Below are 26,860 nucleotides of genomic sequence, written 5' to 3'. Positions count from 1 at the left end.
CTGCGCACAGCGGGCCCTTGTCCTGTGCTACAGCCTGACCACCCACTGTTGCTTGTTGACCAAACACACGGTGCCTGGAGCCTGCACTGACACGACCAGGATAAGATTCCTTTCAAGGACGCCGCAGAGAGAATTTCAATTTGTCTGGGCAAAAAAAAAAAAAAAAAAAAAAAAAAAATAGGCAAGCAGAAGAAATTACCTAAAAATTAACCTGCTCAGCAAATGAATGATTGCATTTTATTCTTTTGCTTGAGTACTCTTTTTGTTCTAACTTTACATAAACATTTATTTGGAATCTGACAGGTTTAAAAGATCAACACGAAAATGGGTTGTATTTCTAGCAAAGAGATGAGTGCTAAAGATTAAAATTGCTGCACTTTAGGGAAAGCACATTTTCTGAATACATTTTCAAATGTACTCCCCCCTCACCCCTCCTAACTTAAGGTCAGTCTTTGTTATCCTAAATGTATAATGAAATGATTTCTTTGGTTTACCACAAAAAAGGCAATTGGGCCTACTCTTATTTTGAGTGGTGTTCTAAGTATTTCACATCACAATCTACGGGTAAGCCTTACTGTCAGTTCTGCAGGCCAAAAAGCACTGAAGCAAAAGCCAAATACTCCAAGTTCGGCACATAAACAAAAATGATGTCATTTTACTAGCGTGAGCTCCAGCGGACACTGAGATCTTCAGCAACTTTGAGATCAGTCCACTTCCACTAAGTATCCTGCATAGTGATTTAAAAGACTCAGGAAGACACTGAGGTAAAATTCAAGCCACAAAGAGTTTCTTTTATCTTCAGTAATACCAGTCCTTCTCAGTTTTGATTTTATACTACCTGTGCCTCTTTTTAATCACGGTATTTACTGTCTGTGGGATGGATTCTTATGTAAAATTTTATTTTTATTCAAACAATGCCCCCTCCATTTCCCAACAAAAGTCTAAACATCAGCAAAGTTACAGATACAGGTGGTTAAAGGAAAACAAATCCAGCGTCAAATTTTGTACTGATTAATTTTTTTTTTCAATTAATAACCCATTAAGGGTTTGCTTGACGACTGCTGTCAAGAGAGTATTTCTGCTACGGACAGGGGATGTGGTTTAGACATGAAATGGTTCCCAGCTGTAAGAAGTCTTCTTCCAGATGTACAGTAAGCAAAGGCAATGGAAGAGAACCAGCTGCTAGGATAACAAATTGAAAAGGCCCTTTTGACACAAGCCTTGCTGGCCTGTCTGATCTAACAAAGATAGATCATTCATTGCAAGGTGAACAGAATCTCAGTGTGGCACAGAAGACAGACCAATGTGGTCTAAGTAACCGTCTCTCTCCTTCATGCTATACACAGCTGCTGTTAATCTAGCACAAAATTTTTTTATTTTTTTTTTATGATATCTGCACCATATTCTGAGTGCTGCAAAGACTATTTTTTTAGCAGTTTGAACTGCTGAAACTGACTGAACTAGTACACTTGTGTATTGAGAACTGTCTCCATCTTGGGAACGTTAAGAGGCTGTATATTTTGCAGCCAGAAGGGTTGCAGAAAGATCACACCACCACTTCATTAGTGTTTCCATTTACAATTTCAATTTCTAGAAGGTATTAACAGATAGCTTATTTGCACTAATATTACTTATATCTCAAAAAGGCCTGTTAGAAGATGTTTAGTCACTTTTAAGATAACTTGATTAAAGTCCCTATGCATTTTAGCTCATAGCATCATGAAAACTGCCTAGCAAATTCAAAGTCTAAGCAATAACCACTGGCCACACAGAAAATAGTCTTAATCACCATAGCTTCTTTCCCCAATAGTTACATTGCTTAATTCGTTTTGGCTACCTGCCCAGTGCCACAGGCAAATTTTAAACTAAACCTCATTTATTTACATTTATTTTCATGTCATTTTACGTCACTATATCCCCCATGTTTCCTGTACTCCAAGTCTGGGAAGCAGAAACCATACTTAAAAATCTAAAATTATGTCCTAATAGTAGGGGAATTATCAAGTAAAGTTAAAAAATACAAATATTTAAAAGTTTTAGTTGAAGGAAACAGCATAGCATCCAGAAAGCAGGTCCAAAAGCCTCCAGACTTCTTCAAATTCTGAGTTCAAAGTTCAGAAGAATCAACTCAGACTAGCCAATACAAGGCACAAAATACCAGCACAATGAAGTTTGTCATTCAGGTATTGTTTACGAAACATTTTAGAAATACTACTTTGACTGAGCATAGTGCTTTTCTATGTTAAATTTTATATTCATAGTAATCAAAAATATTTTTCCTGTCCTAGTCTCACACATTTCTATCTCCCTAACATGTATCTACATACTAAATAACAGCAGCAAACTAGCTTTACCTACTTTAGGTCCTTCCAGTGGGCAGCAATAGCATTTTGCAGTCAGAGCTATAAATAGAATCTATTGGTGCTTCAGGAAATTACTTCATGACCATAAAAAAATAAGTTTCAAAAACAATAAAAGAGCACAAAAGTGTCTATTCCATTAGTAAAAGACAGATATTAAATACAGAACAAAAAGTTAATAAATCTGTTTATTTCCAAGCATCACAACATTGTAGAGGTAGAGCACAAGGCAGCTGCAGATGGGTCCCGTGTCCATAGGGGCATCTTTTATGAAAGACTCTGAGTATCAGAGAAGTGGGAGGATGGCTTTATGAAAGGACACTACCATTCAAGTTTTCTGATCTGAGCATCCCCTGTACTGCCTAATGCTTCCATGATGGCTTTGACTATGCTGTTGAGTCTCTCTCTCTGTCCTGGCTTCTCATACGTCTGAGCAGAAGAAATTTTAATCTGCTGTCATAGATGCATATTCGCTCTTTCCTTTCAACTTATGGGCTTGGATCTCAACAGTTTCTCATCTTCTGTCCTAGGTTAAAGGCTGGACTAGATGATCTTAGAGGTCTTTTCCTACCTAAATGATTCTAGGACTCTATGATTCTGCCTGCATTATTTACCTCACAAATGAGAAGGTCAGTTATGGTTATACAGCGTAAGAGAGCTAGGATGAAAGCAAAGTTGTGAAAGTAACAACTGCCGTATCGGAGTATGTAAAGAAGTCCACATAACTTGAGACTAATCAGCAAACCAGTAGGGTTTAAGACTGAGAGGAAATGGTATGTTAATACACATACATAGATATTCCTCAAGGGAAATTAAATTCTCTCCAAAATGCTAGCACTGCCATAAAGGAGTTTGTACACAGGACTTTATAAAATTCAAATCCTACTTGCACCCTTTGAAATGAACACAACCAAATAGCTAATGATAAGATTGCTGTATGCTTTACAATTAATAATTGCCTATTTAAATCAGAGAAGACATCTGATTGAATAATTCGCTGTTGGTAGTTAACTGTCTTTAAGACACACTGCCAAATCATCTGCCAAAGTTTAGTACAGCCTGACACACCTTTCAATTTTTGGAAATAATATTAATACAAGCAGGATTAACTGAAAACAGATAGTACTCGAAACACAAAGAACTTCTGCTAACCACAGAAACACAGTCCAAGAGCGAACTCCAAGACTATTACAGCACTGTAAATTTGCCACATATTTCAAGCTCCATCAGAGTTTGTACTATACTGTGATATTTTGCAGTTCTTTGGACATACAACTGCAGAGTATTTTTACAAAAAGGAGCTAATCTCTAATAATAGTAAAGCACTGAGGCTATTCTATTCTTGTTTTACTTTACATATGGAAGTGCTGCTGAGTGTGAAGGATTCACACTTAGATATAAAAATAAAATATATGTGTATGAAAATATATCTCTAATTTGTGGTTTTGTGATAGCACTTTCAATCACCTCTGCATGTACATTAGTTAACTACACTCTTCAAATATGCTTCAGATAGTCTTGAAAGTACAGCCACTTACAATGTTAACCTTCTCTTCCCAAATGCATCATGGCCCCACAAACAAATTACATGTATTTGAGGATGCTTGGTTTTTGACAATTAGCTACAAACCTTCTGAGCAGGAATGTCAGTAGAGTTTTTACCAAAAAACTTTTCCAGATAAGAAAAGCAAAGTTTTTTTTGGTCTAATTCCAAATCCATTTCACATAGTAAAAAAATGGATCACGTTTAACAACTCAGAGCTCTAATGTGCTTTGAGAACTACTAAATCATCAGCAAAATACTTTTGCACAAACTCAGTTGAAAGTTGAAAAATACGTGCACAAATGCATAAATAGATACAATCTGCTATAAAGATTTAAGTTAACTACACTCAAGTGTTTTGAGTCAGTCAGTTTGAAGCCACAGATTCACGGTCTGCAGAAAAACGGCTAATAATTGCCAGAAACTGTTGGTATATTCAAGGTGGAATTGTAATCTCTGTTTGTATAATCTAGCATATGCCATCTGCTAGAAACAATACATATTATCTCTGTTAAAAAGAGAAACCTAGAAAAACATCTAATGCACTTTCAAGAGACTATCAGCATTATGACCTACCTCTTCCTCCAAACATTTGATACGCAAAATCTTTTCTGGAAGAATGTTTCAAACTCCAGTTTGAAAATTTATTACTATTCTCTCTTAAAAATACCCTCTGAAACTATGAACATAGAAACAACATTTCTGACTTCAGGTTGATTTGATTTCTCAAAATCATGCGTAACTAATTTGATATCTGAGTGAAAAAGCACACTTTTCCTGTCAGAAAAGCATACATCAAAGAAAGTATATTAAAATAAATTCCATGTCTCTGATCACAATCAGCACTGTTCTGCTTGGCAGTTAATACCAATTCTGAGTTTTCTCTTTGCCTTCTCCCATCTGGTGTATGCTAAAATTAAAGATGTATGGAAATGAGAAACTAAGTTTAGCAACTTTTGCCCAACTAGATACTAAATGGGGAATTCCATCAACCAGGATCAATACTTGAGTATTTTACAGACTGTGCAAAAATTGTATCAACAAGGACCATATAAAAGAAAAAAGAAAGCTATTTAAATTAGATTGGCTCTTTTTAATGGAAGTCATAATATATCACCACTTTTTTCATGCAAATATTAACCATTCATACATGCATTTACTGGGCAGTCAAGTTATGTAAATTCCTCCTTCTGTCAGCCAAACAAAGCTGTTAACATAAAAAGTCCCTTTGATATTAAGGCTGAGGTAAGCAGAATCGTTGCAAGAAAAACATCACATTGGTTGAGATTTTCAAGACAAGCCAAGGAATTTAGGCTCATTTTCAATATTTTACTGGAGCACGCATATCAAAATTATACAGACCAGTACAACAAAAAACTCTCAAGGATTTAATGTCTTTATGATCCTATTTTTCTTGCTGAGAAGCTGAGAGATGGCATTTTGCAGTGGAAAAGAGAAAAAGAAAGCTTAGAATCATTAATGGCAGCCGTTTTTTTCAAGCTGGTGTTGCCCTTGACAGGTGTGTTGCAAGGTAGGGTATCTCAATTTTCTGGGGAGCACAGGAGATGGGGAGGTTATGGAAATGTTCTGAATTTTGACCAAGAGGCCAAGAAACCAACCTGGCATTCCAACTCATCCCATAGCACTCAATAAAGTGTTGTAGAACAAAGATGGTCTGCGCATGCTAACAGCTAAAACTTATTGTCATACGTGAAGCACCATGTGAACCCTACACCTGTTGCCGCAACCTCTGCTAAAGAAGAAAATTTAAGCATCCTGCAGCAACTTCACAGCACTTATCTGCAGCAGTTTTTACTCAGTAAAATTCTTGTGCCTTCTCATAAGAAAACACCTTACTTGGTTTGGGATACACACACAGCAACACTGAACATGGGTGTTACCCAGAAGCCAAGAGAAGTTAGGTGCCAATATATCTACTCATTTCAGAAATATCAGCAATCCTGCTAAGACTCCTTGAGAAACAAGACACTACTTGTCATTTTCTAATACAGTTTTCAGATTTTACTAGAAATGACAGGCCAATAGCTTTCCACCTATGCCCTTTTGAAAATACGTTGATGCGATAGATTATGTTTACCAGTAGCTAAGTTGCTGCTACACCTGAAAGCAATACCTATGAGGGTGCATTTCTTCAGGGAGTAATACTGGCAAAAACATACAGGACACAAATAAGTATTTGTATAGTTCTTAATACAACATGGACAAATGGGATATTTAGCCAGTCTCACAGGTCTGTGCATCATTCACAGCATATCAAGAAATTACAATTTATTCCACTATACCCTTATGTCCTGCATATTCATACACTACCAGCATACCCTGTGAAATGAAATCGAAATAGACTCAAACAATCTAAATTTAATGTGGCCTCCAAGACATATTTCTAGAGGACAGTAAACTTCAGATATATGATTGAAATTCAATGCTTTTCCCATGTAAAGAGCTTAAAAGTTCTAAGTTAAACAAAAATAAAATTCCAATTGCTGTTTTGTTTTCATAAGAATAAAGAAAACAATACATTTCAGTATTCAATGCTGTAAAAAACTACCAAAATTAAATGGAGAAAAGTATCATTTTTACACTAAATCTTGTCAAATAAAAGACAATGCCAAATTCCTAAGTGTCAAACATATATATGTATATACAACAAAAAATATATCCTTGCCTTTTTGTTCTTTAACATAGTTCTCCTTGCAGTTGTGCATGAGCTTTAGAATCCACTGATGTTGAGCACCAATGCACTGCCAAGCAGGGTCCCCAGGCGCATGAAGATCAGAAAGATATCTGTAAAACCCAGTCCAAAAATCACAGTTCTGACTTGACACACTGAAGGCCTCATTAAAACAGACCAAAGATGTACCACAAAATATATATATATATTAAAATCATTTTAAAAATTCAAGAAGAATAGTTAAGATACCCTCATACCCAATGCAAACACAAACTTTGCATTCTTCCTTCCTAATTTACTGAAGCAAAAGTCAGTTTAAAAAAAAGTGTAATAATAAACAAAAAACACACATATATCACATATATATAACACATTAACATTTATTTTCTGTTTAGCCTCTAGAAACGTACCCTGGAAATCAAGCTCTTTATCTGCCAAAATTGCAAATAGTACTTCATGTTTTACATGAAATCTGTGATGGCATATCAAGCACATGAAATATGATATTTTTCTTCCCACTTTAAAAGTCCCAATCGTGTCATCATGCAACTGTAACAGGCAAATGCAGATGGAATTAATTTTTAGTGGTTCATTAATTTTAGCACAGGCATGCACAAGTGAATGTAAACTAAGCTCCTGTTTTGTTTCTTTTTGCTTGTTTTTATTTGTTTTGCATTAGGATGCGCACACAGTTCTTAAAATTTAATTTATATGTATATATTTATTATTCCATCTATACATAGGGTAATGAAAAAAATGAACAGATTGCCCTGAGAGGTGGTGGAGTCTCCCTTCTTGGAGATTTTCAAAAAAGGAGGTGGTCCTGGGCATCCTGCTCCTTGTAGTCCCACTTGAGCAGGAGGGTTGGACCAGGTGACCTCCAGAGGTCCCTTCCCACCTCAACCCTTCTATGATTCTCTGAGTGGGGCTTTCAATTAGTGAAAGTAAAAGAAAAACATGTCTTTGGGGAGAAAGGAGTATTGGAAGCCAACTGCTGTGATTCCTAAGAGAACAAAAAAGCATAGTCTAATGTACAGGATTCATGACTACATGACAATGGTACTCTCAAAAGAAAATTTTCATAAAGCAGTAGCTTCTCTACTATTTAACGTGCTCCATTATGCTCTTTGTTTAGAGACATGGGACAAATTCAAAAATTCAAGGTGTTCAAGATGAAGTATGCTGATTTATTATCTTAAGATGTACAGGGAGGGCATGTCCAAGTCTTTCACAAAAGCTATTTTACTACAATATGCCTAATGCTAGTTAGGACTGCATTGCTAAATTCTGTCTTCCTTGAGAACTGTCTGCAGTACACGAACAAGCAAAAACTGTCAAAGTAGGATTGGTGGGATGGATGAGAACATTACACAACCAACCATTTTGACAGGGTGATATTTATAAATTATGAGCTCAAGTTTTACCTCAGCATTCAGGGGACTTTTAGTATTTGTTTAGACACAAAATTGAAAAAAAATTAATTCTGCTGGTCTTGAAAAAAATACGCCCCCTTGCCTGTTAAGTGATATGGTAAAGTTTCTGAGCAGTATAAATTATTATCAGTGTAAAGAATGTAATAAAATAAGGGGAAAATGTGAATTTGGGAAAATATGAATTGAAGCTTAATTATAAAGACTGAATACATACATTAAATATCTGAGTGGGGAGAGTATGGTATTTCAAATCCTGCTCTGTCTTAGACATTGGAGACATACAAAACAAACATATCAAGGAAGATAAAAAACTCTTAAAAGTAGCAGTTCCTATGCAAATCATTTTACAGTTAGGATTTTATTAATTTCCACTTAACTGAAGTGCTCTGAAGAAAGCTTTCTTTGCACCTCTCCTCCAGGAATTTTACACTAGTATTAACCACATCAGCATACCTAGACTAGTGAAATTCATTTAATGGATTTGTATGTCGGACTTTTGTTAATTCTTTATCACAAAATTATTCCAGATTTGTGCAATCCTGCTTTCCTTCATGATACTATTCTACATGTGGAATACATCTGTCACTTATATTAACAGTCTGTTTTAATGTAGAAAGGGATAATCTTAGGGATTCAACCTACCTCAAGGTAAGGGGTTGGAAAAAAAAAAAGCAACAAAAAATGAACAACCACCACCACAATCAAACACCCACAAAAATGCAAACATATACAACTCTGATTCTTCCGAGGAATCTTTAGAAGAGTTCATAAGACTTGGCCTAGATAAAGAAGTTCTTCTTTAAGGTTTTCAAGACTGAAATAGAAAGAAGGAAATAGCAATGTCTTCTTCAAGAGACATGCTTAACTACTCACCTTAAAATGAAATCTTAGTAAATATGCAATATTTACATGGCATCCAGAAGAATGAGAAGCACTCTACATAATTGTACATTCTTCACATAAACTAACATAAATTAAATGGACCTAAGACTCCAAGGCTGTAGTTTGTCCTGTGCAACTTGGTCTGGTGAGCATACAAAACATCAAAGACCTCACACAGGTGTCAGAGTTTTTAGAATGTCCCACACAGACCATTTGGTCTACATCTTTAAAGATAACTGAAAAAAGCACTAAGTACATTAAGAAACACTAGGAGTCCTACTAACATCTGAGACTCAAAAGCCTTCAAAGTAAAGCTGTCATACGTTTCAGAGCACTCTCAAGTCTGGCTCCAAAGAATATAAAAAGCAGGCTCAGGTCTATGGTATAAGAAGGTCCAACCAACTCATGTTAGTATTCCTTCAACAGGCTTTGACATAAGCCTCAGTAATGACAGAAAACAGAGGAATTCCAATGAAAACCGGGAATCTGGTATATGTTCATTAAATGTAAAGGAAATTATTATTTAGAATGAATAGTAAAATAGCCAAAACCAAATTTAAACAAAAGTCTGGATTAAAACCTTTCTACTATCTGAATCAAGATGATTCCATTTCAACACCAAGTCAAGCCGAAATAAATGACAAGTTCATGAGCAATCTGTAAATGATCATTTCAGATGTAACTTGCAATATCATGGTTTAGAGGAAGCAACAACTTTAAACGTAACAAAGACTTTTAAAAATGATATTCAAACCACTCAATAAATAATCAAGTACCAATGTAATGCTATTATTTATATATTCACAAAGCTGCCACTTGCAGTTTTCCAATCAGTATATAAACTACCATAAAAATAGTCACTCTCCTATTCAGGAAACAGTTTAAAATACAAATCTAACACCATATGTCTGAAAAAGACAGTAATCAAATGATTACCTTATATAACGTTTCTGATCATGCAATGTTGATGGAGTTTCAAGGAGTTTATCTAACAGAAGTTCTCTTAAAGCTTCAATTCTGGTTTCAACTTCAGCATAATCTATGAGTGGGGAGAGGAAATAAATCCAGCGTGTGTCTTCAGCAGTAATATGAACTTAAAATCACATTATTTTTCTAGGACATCAATCACTTCTGAACTTATTATGGAAATCAGTTATTCATTTTATAACAAGCACCTGAAAATTTCATACACAACAGTGCGACAAAAAAGATTGGACTCTAAAATCTTTCCAATAATATACCATCCAGAAATAGCCAAAGCCATATTTTTAGTTACCATAACTGTTTTTTAAAAATGTCCATTAATACCTGGTCTTAATAAATAAATGAAACGCGCTGTGATTTCACATTTTGAAGAATATACCTTTCTTAAAAATCTTGCCACACATATTGCTTACAGTAATTGCTTCTACAAATCTGTAATTTTTATGGATTATAATCCACATAAACCTCTTTAAAATACTGTATGTTTTTTAGCCTTTAAGTTAAAAAAAAAAAAAAACACAACAGGAAAAAAAATAAATAGAAGCTAATAATAGAATACATCTTACATTTTTTGAATACTTGAACCTCTGTCTTTCCAAAGAGTGACTTGGCTTTTTCGTAGTCATTAATAACCACATCATAATCACCCTTAAAAACAACAACAACAAAACAACAATAAACATTTTTATTTCTGAAGAAAATGTAACTGAGTAATTTCAGCAAAAAGAAAAGTATTTTTAAAGAATTATACCTTCTGGATATTTCTTTCAATATTCAAAGGAAGGTTGAAAAGAAATTTAAAACGTTGAAGAACATTAAGTGCATTTCTTGTTGAATCTGCTTTATCTTTACGGCCCAGCACCTCTTGGAATAAGGTATCTGCTGTGTTACTGGCTCCTATTTTAAAAAGGATAAATAAGAAAAAGTAGAGTAAGTAATCAGTTCAAACTGAATACAAATTTTCCTCATTTTAATGAATGGCATGGTCATCCAAATTTGTTAGAGCAAATGAGTAATTATTGCTAAGTTTTTATTCAGTTTTTGTTCAACAGTTTTAACATTTTACAACTGATGAAATACTATTTCAAAGTGAACCACTTAGCATTTTAATGTGGTAAGACCCCTGTGCAATTAAAACAATCACTATTTCCTATTTCAAATGCTTAACTTCGCTGCAGATATTTTATAGTTTGCTTTGGCTCCAAATCTACATTTTACAACTAAATTATGCATCTCAGGATATAGAGAAAGTCATAGAAGGTTTTCTCTTTTAGAAAAGTATAATTTCATTATGTTAATTAAGGTCACAGCTTCAAGAGCTATCAGTGAATTTTGCAAACAACTTTTCTAACATTGCCAAATTCTGTCTTAAATATGAATAATAATGTCTGGTATTTAAATGAGTCACTTTTAAAACTACTGATGAGTAAATCATAGACAGTGGCATGACTGAAAATCTAACTAGCTGGTCATTGTAACAGAACAAATATAAATTGTCTTCATATTGCATTAAAACTCTGGCTTCTTTGCATACAGGATCAAGCCTTGGTTAACAATTTCAAGCAATTACATTTCTCCATTAACTGTGAATACATAAATCCTTAGAATCCTTCCTATTCAGAGTAAAAATAGCATTCTATTTTGTGCTAAAGTTTCTTCATATTTTCCTGAGAGAATAACAGAATTCCATTTATATTTTCATGTGAATATTTGCATTTTTCAACTCGTGACTTATTTTTAATTAACCAAAAAAAAAAAAAAAAAAAAAAAGATTCAAAATAGTGGAACTGTTTTAGCCTTTTTGATCGTTGCGTGTAGGAGTTTCTACATTATCTGGTCTAGTGACTATACTTTAAGCAAAGATGAAAAAAATTACATCAGTCTCGCTGGGTGGCTTGCATGCCATTTTCTCTAGTCAACACTGTGGGTGGCCTGCTCATGTTAAAAGTAGTCTTTGTAAAATAATTGTTATATCTAAATAATGTTTAAACTTTGCTGAATTTTTGAAGCCCTGATGTAAAAAAATGTTTTGTCAGGATAGCTATTTGTACTACATACTATTTAGCGTAAAATACTTTAATCCATTAAGGAGAAATACACAATGAAAGCAGCTAGCTGGACATTTAAATACAGATCACTGATAAAGTTTGATTTTCTTTCCTCTTGAGGTTATAATAAATGCCAGTGTTGTAAATTCTTTGAGTAAATTAGTTTGTTTTGTTTGAATTCATATATTTCTGGTCCATTCTGTTAACAGCCAAGAAGGAACATACTATATTTGGGAAGTTATATTCACACAGCATTTTTTTTAATTCAATGCAAGTGTTTTTAAAAGGTAATTGGCAACTGCAGGAATTGCACAAAGATAGGTTTTAGTTTAAAACTACATCTTTTTATAATTCACTGTGAAGTCCTCAAATTAAGTAAATTATTTTACATTTTTCTATGGATACATTTTCTGTTTTGCTTAGAAAATTAAACATGTCAAATGATTGAAGTGCCTTGATCACATTCAATATTTTGTTCAGAACAGGTTTTTCTTTTTAGACTTAAAAACCATTGTAAAATTTCTTCCTTTCTCTTGCCTCCCCAAATCCTGTTATTAATCTCTCTCTTGATTAGTAATGAATAATCTAAACCTAAATAATAAAATTAATGAATAAAGATTCAGGTCCTATATAGCCTGACAATGATTAAAAATAGTTAAAAGTAGACGATTCATCTACTGTGTGCAAATTTTTTTTACCTAAAAAAAAACAAACCTCTAGTTACTCAACAGTTGTCTTTCATAGAGCCTGACAAAAACACTACAAAATAGAATTTGATTGGCCTCCTTTAAGAAGCATTTTTTTGTGAAATTCGTTTCAGCAATATGCCTTTATAAACATATATTTAATAGCTTATTTAACAATTAAACTTAATCTATTAAAAACTCTGAACACTTACGATTCCACCTATAACAACAGATTCTACTTTTACCATCCTATGATATTTCAATGCAATAATTTTTCGCACTCTCTTAATATGTTCATCTGCTGTTGTAAACACCGTTTGTCTCAGGTGTTTGCATCAAGCTCACATCAATTCTCTCTCAAGATATGCACCTACTGTCTATAAAATGTGAAATCCAAATGAAGATTTGAAGTCACTTTTGAAGGCAGACCCTGTAACTCACGGATTACGGAAGTACTTGAAAGCCTATTCTTTGCAGAGTAATAACTAAGGACACTTTTGAATGGTCAGACAAGAAACAAACCTTTGATCCTAAACTACTTTGCATAATATTATTTACTCTTTTTAAATCCTTGTATTCCTACCCCCCTGCCTCCCACCCATCATGACTTGCAAAGTATCAGGAGGAAAAGCAGCCAATTCTTTTCACAGCAGAGCCAAACTTAATATACTCTGAAGTGGCTGGCACAAGTTCCTCTACAGATCCAGTTTGAAAAATAATGTCTGCATTATCTGCATACAGATTTCAGCTGCCACTTAGCAAGTGAAAAAATGCTTATATACTACAGTTGGGTTTGTCTCGTATTAAAGCATGGAAGAAAATATTATGAACCTCAAAATTTGATGGCTTATGCTTTTCATGTTAAAATCTGTCACATAATTTTGTCAAAGGGAAAGTGCTGTCTGCAGGATCTGTGCTAAGTGTGTGACATGTCATAAACACAGAACACTTGGAATAGCATTGGCAATTCCAGCAAATGTTTTTTTCTCCTACCCTATATGTATCAGATACTTGGCACACAAGCCATTCAAGACTGCACACTATATTTTGCACGCACACATTGTCTTGTTTACAGCATGTGTCTGCATGCACATGAGGGCTTTTTTTTTCATTCCAGTCAAGAAGATAGGGCAATAATTATGTTCAAACCACATCTTTATTTTGAGCGTGAACGTATGTCTACAGAAAAAAAAAGCTAAAATTGTGCAGGAAAAAAAAAACAAAAACAAAACTGCTTTATTTGTGCTCCATACAAAAGCACACATACAGTCACCGCTTTCTTCATGCAAGAGAACAAAAACAGTGAACTTCCATGTCACTTTCTTGATTTCATAAAACACACTCAGACTTTCCAGCACTGAGTCAGCTATCTGCATGTCATTCCTGCTTATTGATACAGCACTAAGGGAAACATCCCTTCCTCTGTGAAAAAAATCACAATGAAACAAAGTAAAATTATCTTGGCAGAAGTCCCAGAATTAAAAAAGTAACTTTTTGATCTGCTGAAACGCATACCAAACTGCAGTGAATTCAAGCCACCTCTCTCAATGCAATCGTACAGCTAATAGAGAAACAGAGAAAAGAAAGTACCAAGAGTTTTTCAAAGTTTCTAAAAATAATGCTCATTTTAAGTAGTTCAAGTGATAACACATCAAGTGAGAAAGATTCTGTTAGTAACCTTGTTACTGCAAACAATTTGTATTTTTAGCCCTCAAAACATCTTACAATCCTGGTACTTAGCTTTGCTCGTTCTTGTACATCTCCATCGCATCTCCTGTTTTCTTTGTATGCTCAAAATTGAGATATCACCAAAATTAGCTTAATGTTACAGACATCCTTTATTTTGATACTTATTCTCTTTGTTATCACAAACACCGCTGATGGTCATGACAGAAGCTGCTACTTCTTCAAGAAGCATACTAAGATCGTTGCCATCACACAGGAAGTGTCAAGAGAGTCCGTACTGTTTTCTACTTTCTACCATATTCCAAGGAATAAGTTAAAGCTTGTTAGAAAGCCCAAAGTCCATAAATAGGTGCTGCTGGAAGGACAAAACTTACTGTTCAGTACATTCTCCAGTTTTTGCGTCATGGATCCTTCTACTTTTTCCGTTCCATCCGCTTCCAGTTTTTGATGGATTGCTGGAATAAAGTGTCTAGTTAAAATGTAGAACATTTTAATAGGTGGGAATACGTTACATCAAAGTGACACTTTTAAACATTTTTAAAATTTAACATAAAGTGTTATTTTTCTTGTTAGACATTAAAAAATACAAACATGCTTCATGGCAGCAGAGTCTAGTGGAGGATAGGGCTTCGAGCCAGACACTGCAGAATTTTAACCATTTCTTTAACACAGACTTCCTGTATGTTCTTGAACAAGACATTAATGCTCAAGAAGAACAAAAACAAAACAAACAAAAATGTGAGGAAACTAATTGCAACTAGCTATGTTGTAATAAAATTATTAATTGTTCGGTATTTTGAAAAGTAAGCATCATTCAAGCACAAAATGATTTTGGTTTGCATGTCAAAACTTTTACACTTATCTCACTGAAATGGCATTGCCAATAATTAAAAGGTAGAAAAAGTCACAAGGAATCAGAGTGACCCTGATATCAAGTGCTAGGACCCCACCACATCCATTGTCTTTGTCCACAAAAATGCACTCTCAAAACACACAATTTAAATGTACCTTGTAGCAACACACTGCTTTAATTATTATACAAAAGCGTTGTAATGTTTTTGCTCAAGAGTACAGGAAAATGGAGAATGAGACGGGCTCGTTTTATTTTTTGAAGAAGCTATTTTTCCTCTTGCCCTAAAACATCCCCATCCCAGATTCCATGTGGTGTTACTAATGGATGTGGAAGTAGGTAGTATCAACACCAGCTTGCTGTCTTATTATACTTCCTTTCAGAGGAAGAGACGGATTTACCACCATGCTCTGACTATACTGTGGCACTCTGGAAATACAAGCAGTGAATGGACTGTAGATACTGCTTTCTTCTACTTCCCCTCTCATACACTGCCTTCCTTTCCTCTACCTCTGTTCAGTACAGCTGAAAAACAGAAAAACAGATTACTGTTTTTCTCTTTTTTTAAAGTTAGTATTCATATATGTATATATTCATGCAGCATACATAAAACAATTGCTTAAAAATATAATTTCCCTTTAAAAATTGTAATCTGTTAAACTACGTAAAATCACCTCTATCAAACAGCCATCAGTTCCTATTGGTTTAGATAAAATTAAGGCTTCTAAAAAACCTCCTACTGCTTCCTGCTAGTTCTCAGTAGAGTGAACTGAAGCTAAGCAAGTCTTTAAAATGGTGACGCTGCTCACTGTTTCAAGAGAATTATGATATATTTTAGTACAGAACATAAAGGCAATTTTGGAAACAATCTCCCAATTGTCCCAACCTATCTTGCTTCAGTTTCCATGCTGGGGTCCATCAGGTGGATGCTTTGAAGATGAAACCCATCTAGAACAAGCACTCTATGCCTGATGTGCTCCAGCAGATACCTGGAATTCAATCCAAAGGGTGACCTCAAGTTTGTCTGAAATAGAAATCCAAACTGCCTAACTGCGTATGACATGCACATCAAGCTGTCCTTATCAACTGTTTTCCTCTACAGCTCCATCCCTACTTGCCTGTGCTTTGTAGACACAGACCAAGACAGCACATACATAAAGTACCCTCGGTAAGGCAACCCTGTGGCCTTCAGTCCTACTGTAAGCAGAGAGGGTAGCTATTCTGAAACAGGTTAGCTGTGTACGAGTCTCAAGACTTGTTCAATGGAAGAAGTTTAATTTTAAAAGGGGAAGAAGATGGAAAAAAAAATAAAGAGTGAAAATTCCATTTATCTCAGATGTATAAATCTGACTCTTCAAATGACTCTACAAAGAATTGCAGTAAGCTTTGCTTTCATGAAAATGCAATAGCACTTCTTCATTTTGGTTGTTTCAGGAAATGAAAATTTAATTTAGGATGGCATATATCTTAAGACAATCAACACCTGAATAAAGTGAACTAACAGATTCTTGCCTATTTTAAGGAACACAATTCTATCGTGAAGACTGTGTATTCTTAACAGTAGCACATATTTTATATATGACATAGATCTCACTTAGCTGTAAGAATATCTCTACGATTTTATAACAAAAACATTAAAGGTTGTAATGACATTATTCCATTTATATACATCAGTTCTGGTCATGGGTAGCCAATGACAGTACTACTGAAAAGTAAGTTCATCAGAACAGCAACCACAACACTAGCAGATAATTTAAAGCCAAATGTTGCAAGTATGACTGGAACTGTATCAAAGTGTAATGACAGTTTAAATATTTTGAAATCATTCTATGAAAATAAATTTTTGAAAATGAAATTTTCAAAATGCATCTTCCCCAAAGCAGTCGTCTTTCACAGTTCTTTCAAGTGCAACACAATTCCCTTCTCTTCTTTTTAAAATGAACGTAACATTTTCACCACTGGTAGCATTTAAAGCTAGCAGTTAGACCTAAAGTATTTGAGATTCTTAGTTCCAAAATATTGATGTTTTAAACAGAGGAAAAACTGTCACATTAAGGCAATTCATAGGTGTGTTCAGACAGAAAAGAAATATGCCAGTGGGAAAAAACAAAGGAAACTACAAAACCCACAAACAAACAAAAAAACCCACAGGGCATTAAGTTCCAGAGAGGCTGAAAGCACCGTGGAGCACAGACAAGGGTATATTAAACATATGTAACAGGTAAACTGAGAGTTTTGGATCACTGTCTTAAATAAGGTATATTAGAACATATTGAAAAAATATGTAGACCTACGTAAATTGTGTACATACAAGGAGAATTGCTATATTTCTTTTTATATATTTAATGTGCTACTATTTTCTTTATGTACTGAAGCTATTTTTACACACTGTATTCAGATTTAGCAATAAGCCCATTCATATGTATGGCAAAGTAGAGTTACAAAAAAAAAAAAAAAAAAAAAAAAGTTTTAAGTTTTCAGAGTAAAGACCATCATGAAAAACACTTTATAAGAATGTCTAGGTTTCCTTTGCTTTGCTTGCATCGACTAACTTTAAAAAGTTAAGTACACGTTCCTTCCATGGGGATCAGATAGAATGTTTCCGAATTAGACGTTCAGACAAGCAAAACTATATGCAGTCAAAAAAAAATAAATCTGTAGACCAAATCTGACTAGAAGAAATACAGAGGTGATCAAATTATTCATTTTTCTTAGACTACCAAATCCATGTGATGGTGGGCTGCTGCCTTCTGGGACAGTCTCCCTTCTCTTCACCACTTGCACCCACGTGCTTCCTTTTGCTGGATCTGGCAATCAAACAGCTGCAAGGCAGGAGCAGTGAGATGACTTGATAGAAAACTAACTCTGTATAGAAGAAAATTTTCCTTATTGATTAGCAAGCTTGCCTAAACCTTGCCGTAGCTGCACCATTGTCATACCAGCAAAGGGGAAGGTGGTCATGGCTGACAAGTGGCTCCCACAGCTGCCACTTCAATTTCAACTTCATAATGCAGCCAGTGTTTAGACAGTAAGAAGGGTTCTCTTTGAAGGCCTGAAAAAAAAGGGATGGAGAGGACTTTTTGTCTTGAATTGCCACTCACTTTTGGCTTACCTGATATGAACCATAAAAGTTGGAAACCTAGGACAGGCTGTTTACCTTTATTAGTAAGCTTTACTGTGAGGAACAGCAAAAATGAGGAAAGGATTTGGTCCAGATGTTTTAACATTAATTGTACTTTGTATTTTCTTTGCCAGTAAGTGCTCAGGTTGCCCAGTTAAGTTGGAATATCTAAAGGCTTGCAGGTTTCATAGCCACGGTGATATAATAATTTAAAACAGTGAAGAGCTGAAGTTTAGAGCCTTGAAATTTAGAGTCTTGAAATTGTGAAGAAATTCTGGAGAACTGGTTATTTTTGTCAAAACATATGCAAAGTTCAATCTGGCAAATAAACCATAGTACAGGCCCTGTGGTAAAATAAACTGCAATTCATTTATTGCTGCTTGTGTTGAAAACAATTTTATTTACTCTAAAGAAGGATAAGGTTTCCTACTTGGCAATCATATCTCTGTAATGAATTAAACCACACTTCAAAGGTTATGCAGGTTTGACTTGCAAATTTCATTCTTGATTTACTCATTAGATATTCTCAAAACATATTTAGAGATAAGCACCAAGGGTGGTGCTTATTTTCCAAACTTCCTCAGCTTAACAGCTCAAAGTTGAGTTATATAAATATATGCAACTTTTCTACCATTTTCTGATGAGCAGAGGGCTACACTTGCATTTAGTGTATCTGGAAATCTAGCCCATTAGCACAAAAACATGGTTATAGAAGAACCCAAAACATATCAAGACTTTTCTTGTCAGATGGACAAAAAAAAAAAAAAAAAAAAGGAAAGAAAAAAAAGGGAAAAAAGTGACAAATTGACAAAAAGGAAAGACTGACAGTGCAGAGTACCTCTGAAGATCTCATGTGCTAACTATAAACAACTTGGCACCAAAAAAAAGTAACGGAGGAACGAAGAACACAGATTAACATGCTTCCAAAATTCATGCCAATGCCTGAATAAAAATGTCTTTGGTTTCTTTTTTAAAAAAAAAAAAAAAAAAAGATTTAAGGATTTTCTGTAATTTGAATTAAACAGAAGGTTATTGATAAGGACAGCTCCCCTAGACAGGGTAAAAACTCCTCTGAATGGATTCAACAGGAGTGCATAGCTGTATATAATGCATAAGGCAATACGTAAAGACAGCATATCATGAACAGTGTTGACAAAACATCACAATATGTAAAGCCCCCCAAAGTAAAGTTTGTTACTATGGCCAGTAGTCTGTACTGCTATGAATAATTTTTTTTCCAGAGATTTCCGGATATTTTTGTGAACTGCAGGGCAAACTTGGCTTTATTTTGATAAACATTGCTAAGCCAAGACAAAATCACAAAATATGGAAGTAAACGTAGTATTCTCTTTAATTGCTTTTTTGTGTTTTGTTTCTCTAGCATTTAATTTTCAAGTTTATTTACTCAACACGGTGGGGAAAAAAAAAAAAGAAAGAAAGAAAGAAAATGGCCAGACTTAAGATGGAAAAAAAAAAAAAAACAAAACAGCACAGTGCTAGAAGGAGAATTTTTACGCAAATAGGAGACCAAACATCGCAGTCTAACAACATTGTGATCCCTGATAAATATAACCTATGTGAGAACAAAGTTAAGCAAGTGTGACATTTCCAGGGAACGATCTCAGAAACAGATATAGAAGCATGGTTTACTGCTCTTCTTATAGATTTACTACAGTTCCAGGACTGGACCAAGGCCCATGCCAGGATACTTGAGAATCTTGGAGCATGGAAAATGCTATTTCTCTTTTTACTGACACAGCATTAACCTTCCTGCATCTGTGAAAACTAATGGTAGAAATAAAAGCAGCTTTTAAATGTTGCATGTACAGCTAAAAGCTGTACTGGAATCAGAATGGAACGATGCAAGATGAAATTAAGCTGTTTAGATGGCCTGTAGGTCTGGCCAATTTTAATCATGGGTCATTTTTGCACACTTTTTACCAACTGCAATGTTTACTACTTGAAAACTGCAGTGCAAAACTAATCTTTCTTTTTGATTCCTTGTATTTTTCAAATGAAAAAAAAAATCATTTACCTGAAAAAAAAAACAATTTAATAGAACATAATAGCCAGACAGTAGCTAAAAGCCATCATTACAATTCCTGCTGTTTCTCATTTTTTCTCAGAATCACAGAGTAGTTTGGGTTGGAAGGGACCTTAAAGACCACCTGGTTCCAGCCCCCTGCCATGGGCAGGGAAACTCCCCACCAGCCCAGGTTGCCCAAAGCCCCATCCAGCCTGGCTTTGAGCACTTCCAGGGATGGGGCATCCACAGCTCCTCTGGGCAGCCTGTTCCCGTGCCTCACCACCCTCATACATAGTAAAGAGTTTCTTCCTTATATTTAATCTAAACCTACCCTCTTTTAGTTTAAAGCCATTCACCCTTGTCCTATCTCTATACTCCCTTACAGAGTCCCTCCCCAGCTTTCCTGTAGGCAAATCAGACCACCTCTTTCTTGAGAAAGAAGAAAAAATCCCTAGAAAACACTATGCTAGAACCTGTATGAAGGGAAAGTTTCAGTCTCTTTTTCAAACATGGTCAGTAAATTTTGCTTTTCTAAAGTTGCATTAAAATAATAATTGGTCTGCTACGGAAATTGATTGTTGCCTTTGTATAGAGAGGTAGCATCTACCTGAGACTAAACTACTTATCACAACATACATATTTTACCCGCAATCCTTTATCAGGTCGTCTCTATCTCAGCGTATATTGCACATTGCAAGCTCCTGTTCTTATTATTTCTAGCATTACCATACCAGAACGTAAGTTTTCAACACAGAAACTTAAATCAGAAAGCAATTCTTCATTTCCCCTCTGAGCCTACCTGTGAAGGCCCAAAAAGCAATTAGAAGCAATTGCACTGTCATTGCTTCATATTTTGCCCTTATTCAGCACATGAATAATGTCACACAAGGATACCCTAAACCTTCAGACATCAACATCCTTGGGAAAGCCACACCGTGAACTTAAAAGCACATCAGCTACTGCTTCATGGTTACGAAGAGGCACAATCTTAATTCGTTAATAAGCTGCACCTACTGTGAGGCACAAGCATGCATGTAAACTGTAACTTTGAAGTGGCTTACTTGCTATCAGATACATGCCAGATAGAGAAATGCAGTAGCCTAGTTTATTCCGGGCAGCTTGCTTCCATAGCCCCGTTCTTTCTTGACATCCATGAACCTCTATATTTAAAATTAGTAGCAATAACCTTACACTGTTCTTACCTTCTGAAGACTACATGTTACTGCTGAAAGCAGGACGACAAAAATAACATTAACAGACATTTGCCACACCAAAAGCACTCAATGTAGACCTATTCTAGCTATAACAAGTCAGCTGCATAGGACTCAAGATACTCATAATGTGTTTGAATTTGGTTTAATGAAATGCACGTGTCTAAGAAAATCATGCCATTTGGGAAAATGTATATGAGACTGAAGTAGATCGAAAATGCAATATGCAATAAAATGTGAATTACATGTAGATGTTACAAAACAGGAACATGACAACAGCAAAATCTGGTGTAACAGTCTGATGCTGTAACACTCAACAAAACCAGTCATGGACTAGCATTTAGTTGGACAAAATAGAAGAGTGAACTGAGATAACAAGTTAGTGATGTAAAAAACACTTCAACATTAGTCAGTCAGTATAATTAATTTGCCAACAGAATCACTAATGAAAAATTGGCTGTAGGGACTCTTTTCACATGACACAACTCCTCATTCCTTCCAGTACCTCAGAGTTCAAAAAATGTGAATGATCAAGTCCTGCTTCTGAAGAACACTTTAAAAAACAGAAGCAAAGAGATACATATATGACAGATAAACAGTTCTTAGTTTCCCAAATTCCCAGTCTGACTCAGAATTGAATATAGATGTGGTTGTTTCTTTTGTTTTAGTTTCAGAAGAGTTGTATTAAGCAGACATAACGCCAACAGAATATGCTTATTCACACTGAATCAGATCCCGCATCACTGACATTCTCATCCTCAAATGGGCCGTATGCACTGAAATGCAAAAATATTTCTATAGGAAGAAATCAAGAGGCACTGACCAGATACATAGGATCATTTCAGACAGGTAAGCATTACCCCAGCTTACATATTAGGTAAGATATTAGACAGAAGGACACTTATGGTCCAAGTATCCCATCAAATAGTCTTTCCCACAGGCCAAGTATCTGAACAGGAGAGGAAAGGGGAAAAATGGAATACAGCTGTGGTAGCCAGCAGTGTTTTGTCTCTCGTGAAATTTTTGTAGTTGTAATTGCACCAGAATTGTTGCCATGACAAACTAGAGCATCAAAACTAGACCTCAAATTTGTTCAATAAATCTGTGTTTCAAAGAAAATACAGTGACATCCTTGCTTGCCAATATGGGTGTCATACTTGCATGTTTTTGAATAAATGAGCAACTCAAGTGGCCGTTTCCGTATTTTCCTCCTGTCACTTAAATGAGAAGAAACTGTGGAGCCTAGGGTTTCTAAGGAGCACTTCTGAAAAAGTATATTAATAAATTATTTTTCTAGCTTTCCAGAGACTTCTGTGTGGTACGTGATTTGCTCATGACAACAAAACATTACGTCTTTCCAAGCATATAAATAATAGCCCCTTTAGGAATGCTGCTTTCTAGGTTGTGGTTAGACTTACGGGAGATAAATCAGCTGAACTCCCTGATGCTGACAAATGGATCGAGTTGAGGTAAGCCCAGTTCCCCTTGGCTCCCTTCGGCTGACGAAATAAACTTCCTGTTGAACATCTCCTCTGTGACAAAGTCACTGTCAAACTGTCAGCCAAGCTAACAGACAACGAGACGCGTAGATCTGATAAGGCAATTCTGTTTTTCAAGAAATCAGACCAAGGGTTCTGGCCTATCTGACCTCTTATTTTCTTAGTAAACGCTTTCAACTTGCACGGTATAATAAGCATCCTGGCATAACGTTTAATGGGTTTCATTGCATGCTTGTGAAAATATTAAAACTAACGTGAACGGGTAATGCAGTCTGATGGCACACCAAAAATCAGTCTGATCTCACTGATCCCTGCTATTGAAAAAAGCTACACTAAAAGTGAGCGATTCACTGATCAATTGCTCAAAAAGGGAGTAATTTCCTTGATCAATTTCATATATTTGCAGTAAACGTTAACAGAGTATGAGTTCTAAAAGCATGTATAAATATATAAAAGATGTGCAAATAGATGAATATGAAACACTTGGTAAAGCAAGTGTTACACTTTTTAAAATCATCTTCCTACAAAAAAGTTACATCTTGTACCAATTCAGGGAGAACTAGGAGAAACAACCATACTCGGAAAGCTCTGATACACAATGACAAAATCCCACAGAGAAATGAAGCTGACCTAGGGTTTATAAAGCATAATCATTGGGGTTGGAAAAAGTGTTCTATGATATTTAGAGAGGAAAATCAAGTGCCTAAGTTTCTCCCCACCGACAAAAATGTATTTTCAGAAAACACATGAGATTTTAGAATATCTTCCCTAAAGAAGTGAATTAAAAAGCCAAATATTACAAAAAACCACACACCCCCAAAAATCCCAAACCAAGCAGCTCAGGACATTTCAACTACCCTGGAAGACTCATATAGATATAATTAATAATGATCTTCCCTTCAGTCACTTTTCATCCGTAACAGTCGCATGCTCAGCAACAAACAACGAAAGTTCACAGATCCAAGGCTGTGTCCCTAAGAGTTTGTGCTGAAGCCAGCTTTCAGCTTTCAAACAAACTATTCTTGATGTAGCTTTGTTTACATGCATACAAATTCTAGTTGCATCTTTCTAGAGCAGAAAATAAAACATACAAATTCACCATTGTACAGGCAGGAAAACAGCATGATATCGTCTCATACGACTGCTGTCAAGCCAGAGTATAATAGGACTTTTAATTTTCTCCTGTTAAAGAGCTTGAATTTCTTAATTGCATACCTAGAATTAATTTTGATTACTTTTTTTTCTTCTTTTTTTTTTTTTAATTTTGCATCAGAGCTGTTTCTTCAGAGCAACGTTAATAATGCTTATGCTGAATTCTCTTCAGGTTTTCTTTGAGGAAAATGCAGTGACCAAATGTTTTGGAGAAAAGCCTTGACATCTGGCAGGAGGGCTGGGTGATGGTGTCAGTGATATCCCTTATTTTCTTGCTGCCACTGGAATGCTCTCCTCATCCAACTTAGCTATTGCCTTTAACTCTCACAGGTACAACTCTCTCAAAAGATATGCATTTTTTCCAGCTAGACTCCCTCAAAAGCATTCTTTTTTTTTTAGACTGAAAAGAATCCAACCCCTTTCTGCATGGGCAATTAATGGAAAAATTCAAAAGAGAAATGCATATTAAAATACTTTAGAAGGAAGCTGTGACCTGTAATGCATCCTCATTAAGAATGTGGTCTCAGAAGTTGAGAACTAAATATTATATTGATTTTAAAGTTCCCTGAACTCCAGCGTTTTAACTGTGAACGTGTAAGGGATTAAGACTTCAAGTCTCTAAATTTCTTCTACAACAACATCAAGGTCATTCTCTTAGCACTATTTTAACACACTGTTTATAACAACACAAGATACAAGTCTGCTTCCTTTTGAATACTTCAGGGAGATCACTATGAGAAAGACAAAACAAGCCGTTTTGGTTACAGACATAAAGTGGCACCAAGAACCACGAGTCATCCCGTTTTGAGTGCATAATTCATCTGAAGGACTGCATGGATGAAATCTAATTTTAGATAAATTAAACGCTGTTACAGATGGGAGATGCAAAACAGTATTAAATCTATTGCCATTGTAAAAATTCAGAACAAAGCATTTCCAGTGAAATAAATGAGATTGCTTTCCCTATCATTTTATTATTGTTTTTTATATTCCAGCTACCTCTCTGGCCTCTCAATTTTTCAGGCAATCAGTTTCCAGAGGCAAGAAGCCTACATTTTAAAAATGGGACAAGAAAAAAAAACACACTAATTTGCTCTTTCTAAAAAGTCACAACACTTATGGTTTGCATTAGCTTTCTGTAAATCCTACTAAGCCTTTGCTAGTCCAAAAAATAATCTTACAAGGTAACACGTATGCCCACCAGCACTTCTCTTTTTTCCCATAGCAGTAACTGTTGGGAAATAGAACTCTGAACCTTAGAGTATGTAATAGCTTTATATGTTACGCAGATTTGGTTGGAAAAAAAAAAAGTCACATTTCAGTATTTGTTCAAGATTATTTATGTTTTTGAACTATTTTTTAAAAATCGCATTTCAGATTATCAAGATATTGAAGACTACTCCAAAAAAATTGCCTACTACCAATGGGCATTCTTAGAATTTAATAAAAATTTGGTTGAAAAGAGCTAGCTAGAGAATGCAGTACAATGATTTCCCTTCTCCCTGAAAGTCAAAAGTGGCTATCAGATGGTTAGCGAGTGGTCTATAAGTGGCTCAACAGAAAACCAGTGCTTATCCAAAGCAGGGCTCCCAAACCCAACAGAAGTGCTAGCTTGGCTGAGGCTATGAGTAGATCGATCCAAATTCACTCATTCCACGGTACCCTTAACACAGGATCACAAGTGGTAATCCTGAAATACAAAGCAGTTGTACTGTATACACGCATACAGCGTAATAGTAAATGTCAAACGTACCAGGGATAGCCCTGCACAGACAATTTCTTAGCCAACACAATCCTTAGTCCACAGACATTTTATACCTTAAGTAAACACACAAGTTTATATATATATATATATATATATATATGTATATGTATATAAATAAAATGGCACAGAAAACTAATGTAATCTCACTACAGAGCTGCATTTTCCCCTACAGTAAGCAGAATATACAGGCCGATTTCCTAAATCTGAGTGCACTGAATATGTATATAAATATTACAATTAACAATAAGGCAACACGAAACAGAAACTTTTATGTTGCTGTAGTTTGTAAATCATCTTAGTATCATATCTGGTTCCGTATTTCCCCACTTTTCTGGATTTGTGGGACATACAGCTTCAACAAAAGCCTCTAATTCCTGTCAAATACTTTTGGCACGGTTATTTGCAAATACACCACAACAATAAACTAGTCAGTCCAAGCTTGTGACCAAAATAACACAGATTTCGGACTCATACACTTTCAGAAAAAATTGCAAAGAACGGTATTTTTAATGTTAAATCCAACTATATGTGTAGTTACTATCTTCTCTCTTATAGCATGCTTAGTAAGTACAATTTACCTGACAGAGCATCTTGTGCTTCAAAAAATGTGCTGAGACCTCCTTTCACATAAGCCAGACTTCCCTCATTTTTCTTATTAGCTTGTTTCTTCAAGTTCACAACAGCCGTTTTGAGCTGATCAAAACTGAAAACAAACAAAAAACCACCATGACATTCAAGAAACAACTAAGGTCACCTAATGAATAAATAGAACAAGTTACTTAGAAAATAAAGACAGCTATTGTTGCATAAACTATTAAAAAGAGTAATTACTAATTCTCGGGAAGTTTACTTCCCGAGAATGACAGTTTACTGGTAGTCTGTATCTTTTTGTGCCTTTTAAAAAAATTTTAATCCTAAAAGC

At 35.2% G+C, this 26,860-nt stretch overlaps 1 protein-coding gene across 2 annotated transcripts in view; it reads right to left on the bottom strand.

The window, feature by feature from the left end:
• The window catches only part of EXOC2 (exocyst complex component 2), a 135,206-nt gene that overhangs the window by 74,773 nt on the left and 33,573 nt on the right, over positions 1 to 26,860 (bottom strand). For both annotated transcript variants that reach the window (XM_032181287.1, XM_032181288.1), the window contains exons 6-11: positions 26,517 to 26,641; positions 14,689 to 14,769; positions 10,646 to 10,791; positions 10,461 to 10,542; positions 9,847 to 9,949; positions 6,590 to 6,708 (exon numbers count right to left, since the gene is read on the bottom strand). In XM_032181287.1, coding sequence (XP_032037178.1) covers positions 6,590 to 6,708; positions 9,847 to 9,949; positions 10,461 to 10,542; positions 10,646 to 10,791; positions 14,689 to 14,769; positions 26,517 to 26,641 — 656 coding nt within the window. The remainder of the gene's footprint in view (positions 1 to 6,589; positions 6,709 to 9,846; positions 9,950 to 10,460; positions 10,543 to 10,645; positions 10,792 to 14,688; positions 14,770 to 26,516; positions 26,642 to 26,860) is intronic.

Source organism: Aythya fuligula, chromosome 2 (genome assembly GCF_009819795.1).
Source record: "Aythya fuligula isolate bAytFul2 chromosome 2, bAytFul2.pri, whole genome shotgun sequence".
Taxonomy (NCBI): domain Eukaryota; kingdom Metazoa; phylum Chordata; class Aves; order Anseriformes; family Anatidae; genus Aythya; species Aythya fuligula.
This window is presented reverse-complemented; position numbering and strand designations above follow the sequence as displayed.